Source organism: Saccopteryx bilineata, chromosome 3 (genome assembly GCF_036850765.1).
Source record: "Saccopteryx bilineata isolate mSacBil1 chromosome 3, mSacBil1_pri_phased_curated, whole genome shotgun sequence".
Taxonomy (NCBI): domain Eukaryota; kingdom Metazoa; phylum Chordata; class Mammalia; order Chiroptera; family Emballonuridae; genus Saccopteryx; species Saccopteryx bilineata.
In genome coordinates, this window is record NC_089492.1 from 72,156,448 (window position 1) to 72,170,517 (window position 14,070).

At 38.0% G+C, this 14,070-nt stretch overlaps 1 protein-coding gene across 1 annotated transcript in view; it reads left to right on the top strand.

The window, feature by feature from the left end:
* Positions 1-2,751, top strand: part of CRISPLD1 (cysteine rich secretory protein LCCL domain containing 1) — a 42,833-nt gene extending 40,082 nt beyond the window's left edge. Inside the window, 2 exon segments of the mRNA XM_066266345.1 lie at positions 1,708-1,724; positions 1,727-2,751. Of these exon segments, the coding sequence (XP_066122442.1) occupies positions 1,708-1,724; positions 1,727-1,788 (79 nt within the window). The 3' untranslated portion in view covers positions 1,789-2,751.
* Positions 2,752-14,070: the final 11,319 nt, after the last annotated feature.

Sequence of the window (14,070 nt, forward strand, 5' to 3'; positions counted from 1 at the left end):
GCCTGGATTATAGTAACTTTTCTCTGAAGGACACCAGAGGGTGTGCTCTGCAGGGTCGGCTCTCTATTGCTTTCTACATAACCATCTGGGCGCCATCCTCATTAAAAGACAGATTGGTATTTAGTATCTGTTTTCAGAGGAACTGTATCAAGGACATTTTATAGCTTGGCTTATGGTCTCCTTAAGCAGATATGATATATAAAGTAGATTCTTGAGTTACAGGACTCTGATATTGAGTTTTATAGGCTAAAGTAGGTGATGTGGTTTCACTTACCTGTCATATTTCTTAAATTTATTTTTAAACAATAGGATGAGAGGTGACAGCCTAAGAAAACTGAGAATAATTATTTTTTGAGAATTCGCTATGAATTTTCCAGAATGCTCTGGGTACTTGAAGTATATTACCTCCGCTCCCCCAACAGCGCCGCAAAGTTGATTTCTGTCAACCCTGATTTACAGGTAGATGTGTTAAGAGAGGCTCAGAGAGGTTAAGTGATATGCTCAAGGCCACGGAACTGGTCAGTCTCAGAGCTCGGGTTTGGCACTCAAATGTCAGTAGGCTCAGAAATCATTTTCCCCAGTATTATCACTGTGTACAGGGAAAACACATTTGCTTTCTAAAAGTGATTCGTTCTGTGTCCTATAAATAAAGTGGCTTTTGAGTGGCCATCTGCCTGTGTATAAAGTCTGGCACGTGCGACTGTTGTGTGTGCACACTTGTGATATCCTCTTTCTGAAATTCTCCCCTTTCCTTGTACATAAATCAATATATCAAAGGAATTAGACTCTTTCTCCCTCTTATCATTTATTGTGTTGGTCTCTAAAGCCTTTTTTTTTATTAAGAAAATAAAACTTTGCACAAAAATGTAAAGACTTTAAAAGTATAAATTTGATTAGAATAAATAATGGTTAATGGCATTTTAATCTGTTTTAAATTTTAGGCATTTAAACAAAACACACCTTGGCTGATATTGCCAAATAAAATATAAATAATTTAAGAAGGAGTAAAACATATGATTCTGTATTGCTTTTAACTTGTTTTAAAATACTTCCAGATTGAGATTGCATGCTGTGTGTGTGCATGTGTACATGTATTTTCATTTTAATAAATTTTAATAAAATGATTCTTAGGCCTTTTCAGATTTGACCATTAAATTTTCTCACTAAGATTTTTTTAAAGCATAGATGTTAAAAATATTAAATAAGTATGATAGCATAAAATTTAAATTTTGTCAGACTTAGGAAATGATAGTATTAGGAGTACTTCTTAAATATGACCTTCTTTTTAACTAGCAGTCAATTTTTAACCGTGTCCATGGGGCAGTAAACCTGGATCTCGGTACTGAAGAGCAGCATCTCAGTATTCCCCCAGGGTAATTGAATCACAGCTGCCCGACTCTGCTCTGTTCCCATCAAATGTGGTAATACACAAATGAATGTTCTGGAATCAGCCAACTTCTATATAAAATACTGCTATTTTTACTATGGACCTTTTTCTTTGGTAAACATGTAGCTCAGCATACAACCAAGATGTAAAGAATTATGTTATCCTCACTCAGGCTTCCCAGTAACCGTAAACAACAGCAGTCTAAGCAAGTTGACCATCTGCATTCACAGAGCTGCTTTCCTGACCGTCGCGAACAGACATGACTTATTTGAGGGATTATATATGGAGATGACATCAATCTCCGTTTTGTATTTTTGCAGTTTACAGAACCCTCCAGGAGGAAAGGCGTTCAGAGTGTTTGCTGTCGTGTGAAACGGAACACACTGGGAGGAGACTCGTAGAGACTGTTCCAAGTGCCTGTTTCTGAAGTTTGTACAAAACTGTAACATTACTGTACAGAAGATAGCAGCTATTTTCAGCTCCCCCCAAAGTGCCAAATGCATATAAATCTTGATAGACAAACTCTGTAAAATAAAACATGGGACATTATTAGCTTTGGAAAAAGTAATGAATTATGTAATGGTTTTAGAAATCCTGTGTTAAATATTGCTATATTTTCTTAGCAGTTATTTCTACAGTTAATTACATAGTCACGATTGTTCTACATTTTATATGTTATATTACATGGTGCTTTGTATATGCCACTAATAACATGAATCTAAACATTGAATGTGAATGGCCCTCAGATAGTCATCTGGTGCATTTAAAAACAATAATGGCAAAAATAATAACTAAAAATGAAAGAAACCATGCTATTACATTTTCCCCAGTTTAATACTCTGCCATTACCTACTCCAAATAATCTCAATAATTTTCCACTTACTACTTGTCTAGTTTTTCTCTTCTGTTAAGTTTAGGCATATAGGATATTAAGTCCTGATGCTGTACTTCTTATTTTGTATAAAGCAAGTCCTTAATATCCAAATAAATCTGTTGTAATGTTCGATTCCCTGGGAATGAAGTCAAGGTGGTGGTCGGAACGCATTCCTGGTGATCACACAGTAAATGAGGGCTAAGCATGGGCAGCCAGAGCTCTCTGTGTGCTGTTCACACTGACGTCACATTTTCTTTTGTGTCCTGGCAAATACTCCTGCAGGCCAGGAAGTATAATAGAACATGTTTAACAAAGATGAACCAATGTATTGCATCACCATTGCCACTGAATTTCTTAATGGTAAATGGCTGTGTGTATAAATGTTGCCATATTATGGTACCTATAATGGTGATCTATTTGTTTCTATGAAAAATTTATTGTGCTTTGAGTCTAAAAATCTGTAAAATGTTAATTTTGTTTTTTCCTGCTGTTGAATTTACTCTTTCTCTGTAAACATATTAAAATAATTGTGTTTCAAAGTATTATTTTTAGTTTCCTTTGCATCCTTGTTTTGATTTAGAATCATTTTACATCTATAAAATTATTGTCTTTTATTTGGGGGCTATTGAAATTAATATAAATAACATCCTTAATACCAAAAGTCTTCAAAGTCAACCTGACTAGTTAGGTAATTGTATGTGAAAGGCAAGACAATCATAAGTTTAGAAATATTATATTAAGGGAAAATTTGAATAAAATGTGTTTAGTGAATTTCTAAAGTAGAAAGAAATAATCTGAAAGATATAAAGTGATTATGAAAGAATCAACAAGACAGTAGATACTTACAATATTTTTAGACAGTAAATGAGTAGGTGTTTAGGAGCAGATAATAAATTATAAACGGGTCAGGGAAAACAAGAGAAATGGATAATATAAATAAAAAAATAAAACACATATAATCACTTATCAAGTACTGGCCAGGAATTAAATGGTTCAAAATATAGGTATTCAAAACTTAAGCACTTAGCCCTGGTCAAATAGCTCGGTTGGTTGGAGCATTGTCCAGAAGCACAGAGGTTGCCGGTTCAATCTCTGGTCAGGATACATATGGGAACAGATTGATGTTCCTATCTCTCTCTCTCTCTCTCCCTTCCTCTCTCACTGAAATCAATAAATAAAATAAAATTAAAAAAACTTAAGCACTTACACACTGAAATTTTCAAAACTTAAAGCAGATTTTGTGGGAACATCTTTTGCCCCAAAAGATGCATTGCACCTTCTTAAATAGCATGATTGAAAGGTAAACTTTAGCCAGCTTCAACTTCTGTTTCTCACTTTCCCACCAGTGGGGAAGCACCATCGATTCAGTCAGATTTCTAGTATTGTCCTTAGTTTAGATATCCATCATCAGTTTCCCAAACTATCTCAGTGTCTCTAGCTGGAGTGTGCTCACTTTGTTCATCTCCTTTCCTTTACAATGCACCCTTAATTTTGTACTGACATCACTCTCTTCTATAAGTTTCCATTATTTAATATAACAAAACCACCTTATGAAAGCACTTGAGGACCTCTGTAGTCTTGTTTCATATTGTTCTTATAAGCTCTTTTACACAAGATGCAAGATGTGGTCTTGAGTTACTTAACTTTCATTGTCTCAGAGACCTCACCTGAAGAATAAAAAGGGACAAACACCTCATAAGGATTGCTTTAAGAACTAATTGACATATTTATAATGCACTTAAAAGAGCATCACACATCTGGCATGTGGTCAATATATGTCAGTTTTTTATTAATATTATTTTAACCATTTTTGTTATTTACCTTGGGGAAACTACATCTCTTATAGTGCAATACTCATCCTTCAGCATTCAATGTGGAAATCCTCCAGGAATGCCCCTGTTATTATTATTCCTGGTAATTAAATAATGCTCTTTAATATGGCTTTTTATTTTATTTTATTTTTTATGACAGAGAGAGAGACAGAGAGAGGGATAGATAAGGACAGACAGACAGGAAGGGAGAGAGATGAGAAACATCAATTCTTCGTTGCGGCACCTTAGTTGTTCATTGATTGCTTTCACATATGTGCCTTGACCAGGGGGCTACAGCAGACCAAGTGACCCCTTGCTCAAGCCAGCAACCTTGGATTCAAGCTGCTGACCTGTGTTCAAACCAGATCAGCCTGCACTCAAGCCAGCTACATTGGGGTTTCGAACCTGGGTCTTCTGCATCCCAGTCCGATGCTTTATCCACTGCACCACTGCCTGGTCAGGCAATATGCCTTTTTCTTTAATCATATTAATTTTTTTTTAGATTTTATTCATTTTTCAGAGAGAGAGGAGAGAGAGAAGGGGGAAGGAGCAGGAAGCATCAACTCCCATACGTGCCTTGATTAGGCAAGCCCAGGGTTTCAAACTGGCAACTCAGCGTTCCAGGTGGACATTTTATCCACTGTACCACCACAGGTCAGGCTAACAATCTTAATTTTTAAAATTCTGCCTTTTATTATGTTTAGTTCTTTAAATTTAAGGGTAAACTCCATGAGAATTGTAATACTGTACTCTTTATCAGTCTCTTCTGCAGAGACACAGTGGATCAATATTACTACATGAATATTCAGTGATCCCTAATTTTATTCTTGATGACATAAGTGAATATTATAGCATATTATCACAGCAAAAGGTACATTGTTATAGCTAATGACAGTATTATTAATCAAAATTCTGTTTGTGTATTTAAAACAGGTCAATGCTTATAAAATAGTATCAATATCAATTTATTTTTAGAAGTTTACCAGACCACATTTTTTTTATTTCTTTAATGTTTGTATCTAATAAAATAAATCTGTGTATTTCAAGTAAAGCAGAATTCTCCAAAAAATACTCTCTTAATCTATTACATAATTGGTATATTATAATGTATGCTTTCCTATTCAATATTGTAAGAAATTTTAATTATTTTGAAGACCACAGTGGGCTAAGGAAAGAAACAGAGCCATCCTTTGCAAATAGACCAACTTCATATCTGGAATTTAAGCTAATTGATTGCACAAAGAATTACATTGTTTAGGTTAATTTTAAATACTTATCTAAGATGATACTTCAACCCTGGCACCATAATATTCAAGAGCTAAAGAAACAGTTTAGTCAAATAATCTGATCCTTTTTCACTAATTTGTTGGAATTAGGAGCTCTATTATATCAGTCTGAGATTTTAAGAAGCAGGCAAAGTCTTTAGAACTCTGTTAGGCTTAGCAATTAGGGACTCTTTTCTTCTGATCATCCAATCCCTATGTCACGTCCCACAACATAATCAGAGTATGAAGCAATGCTAATAAGCAAACATTTTTGTACTAGACCATTTGTATGGCCAGTGGCCACCACCATCGTGGTCATGCAGGTTCTCATTGAATTCAGACAGACAGTAAAGAAACAGTGGAGCCAAAAAATGGTGGGCCATTCCTTTATTAGTCTCGCACCGGCCAATGAGCAAACAGAGAAAACACTTCCCTTTCATTCAGGGCTCCCAAAGGCCTGATGCATTCTCTGGTTCCACAACCAGGAGAATTTTCTCCAGTTCCTCCTAGAATCAAAGGCCCCACCAGCCTCAGTGGAGCTTGCAAAGCCCCTCAGCTCTGGTTCCCCATCTGCATCCCCTTCTCTCTCTCTGCAAAGCATGGCTTCTTTCTGCCTCTTCTTCTCTCTCTGCAAAACTAGCTTCTTCTTCAGCACCCTGCATTCTCCCACTCTTTCTGCAAAAACTGCCTGGGCCCACAAAGACCCCTCTTCCAGCAAACATTAGCAAAACAAAGGCCCCTCCCAAGCAAGAATGCAATGCCTAATTTGCAATCCTCTGCCCTGCTCTGAGGGCAAGCACACACGTGGCTGTCCAGTGACATTTTTTAACAATAAAGTGAACAAACTAAAAAAATACAAATTTTACAAACTCATTTGCCCAACACCATTAAATTATGAAAACAAAGTTTTCAATAATTATTAAAAATTTTCTAATTAAAAACAATTATTTGTCAACTACATTTATGACTATGTTGATGAGGATGAAAAGTAGACAGCCTGTACTAGGCTGTACTTGACAGCTCAGTTTTAAGAAAGAACATGTTAAAAATGAAGTGGAGGCCCTGGCCGGTTGGCTCAGCGGTAGAGCGTCGGCCTGGCATGCAGGAGACCCGGGTTCGATTCCCGGCCAGGGCACATAGGAGAAGCACCCATTTGCTTCTCCAACCCCCCTCCTTCCTCTCTGTCTCTCTCTTCCCCTCCTGCAGCCAAGGCTCCATTGGAGCAAAGATGGCCCGGGCACTGGGGATGGCTCCTTGGCCTCTGCCCCAGGCGCTAGAGTGGCTCTGGTTGCAAGAGAGCGACGCCCCGGAGGGGCAGAGCATCACCCCCTGGTAGGCAGAGCATCGCCCCCTGGTGGGCGTGCTGGGTGGATCCCGGTCGGGCTCATGCGGGAGTCTGTCTGACTGTCTCTCCCAGTTTCCAGCTTCAGAAAAATACAAAAAAAAAAAAAAAAAATTAAGTGGAAAGCATGAATAATATTTCAAAGTGCTAGAAGTGATTGAAATAACATTAGAAATGTTAAATCCCAACCTGCCTGAACTCTTAACCTGAAACAAAATTAATAAAAAAAAAATCTGTATGAGAACAACTTGGTCAGGAACAATATAATGAGAAACAAATAAACAGCCCCTCCTAAAGCTTTCTGTTTCCATTCATTCCAAAAATACTGAGTTCCTATAATTTGCTTATGAACTGGCTATTCAGTATAGATAAATTTATTAGCAAAAATGCCCTCAGGAAATCAGAACCTAGTAAACAAGACAGACATTAAATAATCACAGAAATAATATGATTGCAAACCATGAAGACTGTAAAACTGCAGTTATAGAGAAAGTGTTTATGGTATGGTGGGAGTATTTTAAAGTGGGACTTGGCTTCATGGGGGAGAGGGAAGACGACTTTACCATGGAATTGACATTGAAGCTTAGCTCTAGAGGATGAGTAGGAGTAACTACAGAGGGTTGGAGTTCAGAAATGTCCAAATTGAATAATACGATGACATGACTGTAAAGCCAGTGGGCATGGCCAGGGCCACCATCACAGCAGCCTCCTGGCCCATGCAGGTTCCCATTGGATTCAGACAGTTGGTAAAGAAACAACGGAGCCAAAAACTGATAGGCCATTTTCTTTAATTCTAGCTTGCACCTGGCGGGCAAGTAAAAATACACACTGGGCTCCAAAACCCACTCACATTCAGTGCTCACAAAGCCACTGACTTATCTGAGTTTCCTAGAATCAAAGGGTTTCTAGCTCACCAGCCTTATTCTCCTCAGTTCCCCATCTCCTTCCTTATCCCAGATACAAACTCTGCACAAACTGGCATCTCACTCAGCATTCCACCATCTTGGCTGCTTCTCCTGGCCACATGGCCTCTTTCTGCTCTCTGCTCTGCTCCGCTGCTCTCTCATGCTAATCATCCCAGGAACCAAGAGAGCAAGCTCCTGTTCTGCCCCCATTTTATAGTGTAGAAATCCAAACCCCTAATCCAATATACATAACAGGGAAGTCTCTAATACAAAGTCACTCCTCTGAGGCATGATTGGATTGTACCGCCCCACATCAAAAAGGGTGGGAAAGGCTTAATCCCAAAACCAAGCCCCAGGCTACAACAATCCCCAACACACATTAATATCACCTGGGTGACGGCCTCACGTGGGCAGCACCATCTTTAAAAAAGTGAGCATAATACATTTTATCTGCCCAACAATGACACATATTAATACGCTCAAAAGACACTCAGGTATTCAGCATTTGAGTAGAGAAGCAAGAGAATTAAATAGAATTTATAACAGTACAAATTTTATGACATTTTAAAATAGAGAGTATTATCCTAATTGAAATAACCAGTCAGATAAAGATGAATATCACATTATTTTAATTCTCTGCAGAATCTAATTGTATAGCCAGTAGTTGTGGCCCTTAAGGCCATGCACATGCAGGTTCTCACTGAATTTGGGCAGACGGTAAAGAAACAGTGGAGCCAAAAAATGGTAGGCTACTTTTTTATTAAAGTCTCGCACCGGCTGACGAGCAAACAGGCAGGGAAAACACTTCCCCCTTCATTTAGATCTCACAAATCCCTGATACATTATCTGGTTCCACAACCAGGAGAATCTTTAGTTCATCCTAGAACCAAAGGCCTCACCAGTCTCAGCAGAGCTCACAAAAGCCCCTCAGCTCTGGTTCCCCATCTGTACACCTTCTCTCTCTCTCTGCACAAACTGGCTTCTTTCTCAGCACTCTGCATTCTCTCTGCTCTCACTATATAAATATGGCTTCTCTCTACCTCTTCTTCTTTTCTTCTTTTCAAAACTTTCTGGTGCAAAAACTTCTCCTCCAGCAAACATTAGCAAAACAATGGCCCTTCCCTAGCAGGAAGGTAACTTGTAATTTCACAGAGGACATATACCTGGCACTGCCCAGCCCCCAATATAAACTATAAGCAAGCAAACATAAAAATCACATAAATTTTTTTTTTACAAACTTATTTGACCAACCTTAATGAACAATATAAACTAACAAAATAGAAATAGACTCAGATACAGAGACCAGACTGACTGCTGTCAAAGGGGATGGCCTTTGGTAAACTGGCCTTTTGGTAAAAGTGAAGGAATTAAGCGAAGATAAAAAAAGACACGGATAACAGCCTGGTGATTGCCAGAGGGGAAGGGGAGCGGTGGAATAGAAGAGTGTAGGGGGGTAAATGGTGATGGAAAGAGACTTGATTTTGCGTGGTGAACACGTGGTGCAATACACAGGTAATGTTTTATAGAGTTTGTCAACATAAGAAACATCCAAACCTATAAGAATTTTTTATGACTTTATTTGAGCCAAACTGTCAACAATTCCTGAGAAGCAAAGTCTCAATGTTTTGAGAAAATGCTCTGGAAAACAGAAGTTTTACTATTTATTTTATATATCAGAATCAAAGGGGAAGATATAAGAAGGTTACAGGAAATCCATTGGTAATAGATTAGGGAGGTGGGAGAAAGCAAAGCTGGGAAATCTTTGGGATTGGATTTAAAAATGTAAAGGTGGGCCCTGGCTGATTGGCTCTGCAGTAGAGAGTCAGCCTGGCATGTGGAAGTCCCGGGTTTGATTCCTGGTCAGGGCACACAGGAGAAATGCCCATCTGCTTTTCCACCTTTCCCCCTCTCCTCCCTCTCCATTTCTCTCTTCCCCTCCTGCAGCCAGGGCTCCATTGGAGCAAAGTTGACCCAGGTGCTGAGGAGGGCTCCATGGCCTCCGCCTCAGGCGCTAGAATGTCACCAGCCCCAAGGGAGCAACGCCCCAGATAGGCAGAGCATTGCCCCCTAGTGGGCATGAAGCGTGGATCTTTGTCGAGTGTATATGGGAATCTGTCTGCCTACCTCCCTGCTTCTAACTTTGGAAAAAATACAAAAAAATAAAAAAGAAGAAAAAGTAAAAGGTACTTCTTTTACATAAACATAAACAGGTAAAGAATAGTTAATGGTTAACAATTAACATGATAATAACAATGAAGAGGTTTGTGGCTTCAGCTCTGGTGGGCTGGCTGTGCTCTGAGGGGCAGGAAAAGAAGATTACTCTTACATTTCAAAGGTAAGTTATCAGGCACATTATTGTAGGTGTGTGTGTGTGTGTGTGTGTGTGTGTGTGTGTGTGTGTAGAAGACAACAAACAGGCTCTATTATGGTAAGCATTGACCTTTGTAAGAGAAAATTATCACTCCAGGACATGACTACCCATCACGCACTGCTTTTTGTTAGAAAGTTTTAATTTCAAACTATCCTGTGTGGTTACTTCAGGTCTCTGAGTCTGCAAGGCCACCAGCAGGGCACCCCTGAGCTTGCCAGGGAGTGCAAGTGGTCCCTTCTTCGTCTACAAGTGTACACTAGAAACCCATATAATATTATTAACCAGTGTCACTCCAATAAATTCATAAAAATAAAACAAAATGTTTAATGTTATTGGGATCTAAAGAGTACTTATAGCCTGACCAGGCGGTGGTGCAGTGGATAAAGCATCAGACTGGGATGCACAGACCCAGGTTCGAGACTCAAGGTTGCCAACTTGAGCGTGGGCTCATCTGGTTTGAGCAAAGTTCACCAGCTTGGACCCAAGGTCACTGGCTTGAGCATGGGGTTACTTGGTCTGCTGTAGCCCCACAGTCAAGGCACATATGAAAAAGCAATCAATGAACAACTAAGGTGTCGCAACAGAAAACTGATGATTGATGCTTCTCATCTTTCTCCCTTCCTGTCTGTCTGTCCCTATCTATCACTTTCTCTGGCTCTCTCTCTGGCTCTGTAAAAAAAAAAAAAAAAAAAAAAAAGGTACTTATATGATTAACTTGTCTAAAGCATGGATTGCATATAATTGTATGAGAGGGAGTGGAATGGTGTTTATTGAGTACCCAAACTGTGTTCACAGTGCCTTGCATTTCATATGTATTAGTTGATTCACACAACAATCCTGAAAGGCAAGATTATTTTTCTCAATTTGTGTATTAGAATGTAGATTCTGAAAGGTTGAACAACATTGTCTAGGGTCTTGAATTTGAGAAATGTAATTCAAGACTCCATTTGAAACCAGAAATATTGGAGTTTGTGCTACTTGTCATCAATTCAGCCAAATAAGTTGAGACAAGGATTGAATCTTTTATAAATGCTTTATTCAGATGGCTGGCAATCTGAGGGGATAGGAATGGGGTTGGGGAGGATATTTCCAAATCTTCACAACCCCCTATCCCCACCAACCATTTTATTAGGGGAAGAAGAGGGTAGCTAAGTGTTTTGGAAACAAGGGAGAGTTGGTAAACTCATAGTCAGAGTTCATTGGACCAGAGTCAGTGGGCATTCAGTTCTTGGAGCACAAAGGCTTTGCTTGAAGTCCTTTGGGGCACAAAGGTGGATCATTTTCAGGTCCCCTGGGACCCAAAAGGATATTATTTACAAGTTTCCTTAACTCAAGCAAGCCTGTTTAGGTATCCCAGTTTCTGTAACAAAGCTTTTACTTCCATTAGCCTTTAAGCCCATTGACCACAACCACAGTCACCATTACTCAAGCTAAAAATTTAACTCTTGAGTTCCCCTGATCACATTTATCTAATTCCAAAGCCCATGCCCTTGCTTCTTAATCACCTTTACTAAACATTTACATGAAGACTGAATAACTTCAGTAATTTCTCCCACACCGGGTTAAGAAGTACTATTGCAGAAAGTTTTATTATACTTAGCTATGCCAAAAATTTGCTAGATGCAGGAAGATCTGTAGAAGAGGAATTATGGCTTTAGTTTTCTTTAGAAGTGGACTATAAGATAAAAGGAAACATTGGTTCAAGAACACCAGGAAAAAATGAGGTTTATGTTCTGTAGATTTTGAACTAATGGAGTACTTTTTTAAGACAATAGATTAAGTACTCTCCCTCCCCCAATTTGTTAAAAGGATAACAAAGAGGAAGAAAAGTAATATACTCATTAAAGCACAAATATCTTGAAGATGGAATGCAGTTGAAATCATAGTGATAATGATTGATTCAGAGCACACAGACCCTCAAGGGAAGGCTGCAGTTGACAAAAGGCCTTTCTTAATGGTAAAGCTATAAATCAAAAGTGATTGAAGTGAGCTTTCTTACTTTCATTCAGTTGACTTTCCAATTTCATTCTTTACTCTCTCCAACCCCAACCTGCCTATATTCTCTCAAATGACTCCAACTAATCAGCATTTCAGCACACACAAACTTAGACCTTTCTCATTCAAGAAATAGATTGACAATCAGAGGTAACCAGGTTAATCAAACTGGTTCTTCAAACTTATATATGAACAGACAAAAGTACCCCAGGCATATCCACAGATAAGCAAATATCACATCAACTGATGCAAGAAGAAGCAGACATTTCAAAGAAGAGTATCTCTAAAAATATAAATGACCTCAACGGGTATTTAAAAGATACTATACCCATAAAACAAGAACAGGCTAGCAGAGAAAAGAAACAGAACAAGAAATGTACCAGGTCTTAGAAGAGATTAGAAGAGATTAGATACCTAAGTTACCTGAACTCCAGGAGTAAAAAAAGGAGACATGCTTAAAAGTTGTCATGTGATCTAAAAGTAGGGGTTTTTATAGAAATGGAAAACATAACAGTTAGACATAATTTTAGCTATTTAACATGTATGTAGTGCTATCTCACTGCGTTTTACTTTACATTTACCTGATAATTAATACTGTTGAGCATCTTTCATGTGTCATTTGTATAGCTACTGCGTGAACTGTCTATTAAAATATTTGCATATTTAAAAATTATGAATGGTTGTCTTTTAATTATTTATTTATAATAGTAAAAATGTTATTTATTTATTTTTTTGTGCATGTGTGTGCACAAAAGACAAAGGGAGAGAGAGGGAGAGAGACAGATAGACAGACAGGGACAGATGGAAAGGGAGAAAGAAGCATTGATTCATAGTTGTTGCACCTGAATTATTGCTTTCCCATATGTACCTTGACTGGAGGGCTCCAGCTGAGCCAGTGACCCCTTGCTCAAGCCAGCAACCTTGGGCTCATGCCACCAACCTTGGTCTTCAAGCCAGTGACCTTTGGACTCAAGCCAGCGACCATGGAATCATGTCTATGATCCCACACTCAAGCTGGCAAAACTGCGCTCCAGCTGGTTACCCCTTGCTCAGGCTGGATGGGCCCATACTCAAGCCAGCAACCTTGGGACTTCGAACCTTGGTCTCCAATGTCCAAGGTCAATGCTCTATCCATTTTGCCACCACCAATCACACTATAATAGTAAAAGTTTTTAAAATATGTTTTATATAGGCCTTTGGCTTATATATGCATATATATTATGCAAATATATTTTAAGAGTAACTCGATGATCTATTTGAATTAATTTTTGTGCATTGTATAAGGTAAGAGCGGAAGTTTATTTTTTCCACATGGATATCCAATTTTTCAAGCACCAATATGATAAAAATTATTTTTTCACATTGAATTACCATGATATTTCAGTTGCAAATCGACTGACCATATATATGTGAATCTATTTCTGGACACTTTATTCCAGTAATGACTTCTAAGTAGGACCTTAATTTATAAGTAACATATATTTATATAATTATGATAGATTTAATCTATAATTATGAAATATATTAATTTATATAGTTAACAATTTATAATTATTAAATATACTTATATTTATATAAATGACATAATTTAATATACAATTTATTTAATTTATAACTTAAAATCACATATATCTTAAATTTTCTGAGAACCACAAGAATAGAAGAAAAAAATGGTGAATTTTAATAATACATTTAACCCAATGTATCAAAATGATCATTTCCACATGTAATCTACATAAAAATATCTGGTAATAATTTTTTTCAGAAGACTAGTTTATTTGTTATTAATATTACAACTCTAGAATTGTAGCAGGAAGTGACCCAGTAGAGGATAAGGCACTCAGATAACTTAGTAATCAGAAGAAAAGAGAATTTATTAAAAGCCAGTGGAGCATGTAGGGTTAGTATCTCCAAAGACACGTGCTCTCCAAGATTGATTTTCTTACAGGTTATATACCTTCTACCGGATACATGTGTCCATGCAAGGGGCTTGTGATTCTTTTGTACAGAGGTATACCTCACTCTCATGACTCCAGGAGGGGAGAGTGAGTTTTGGTAGGGAAACAATGGGGGAAGGTGTTTCTGGACACTGGTCTCAGCTAGTTACAAGTTCTTGCTTT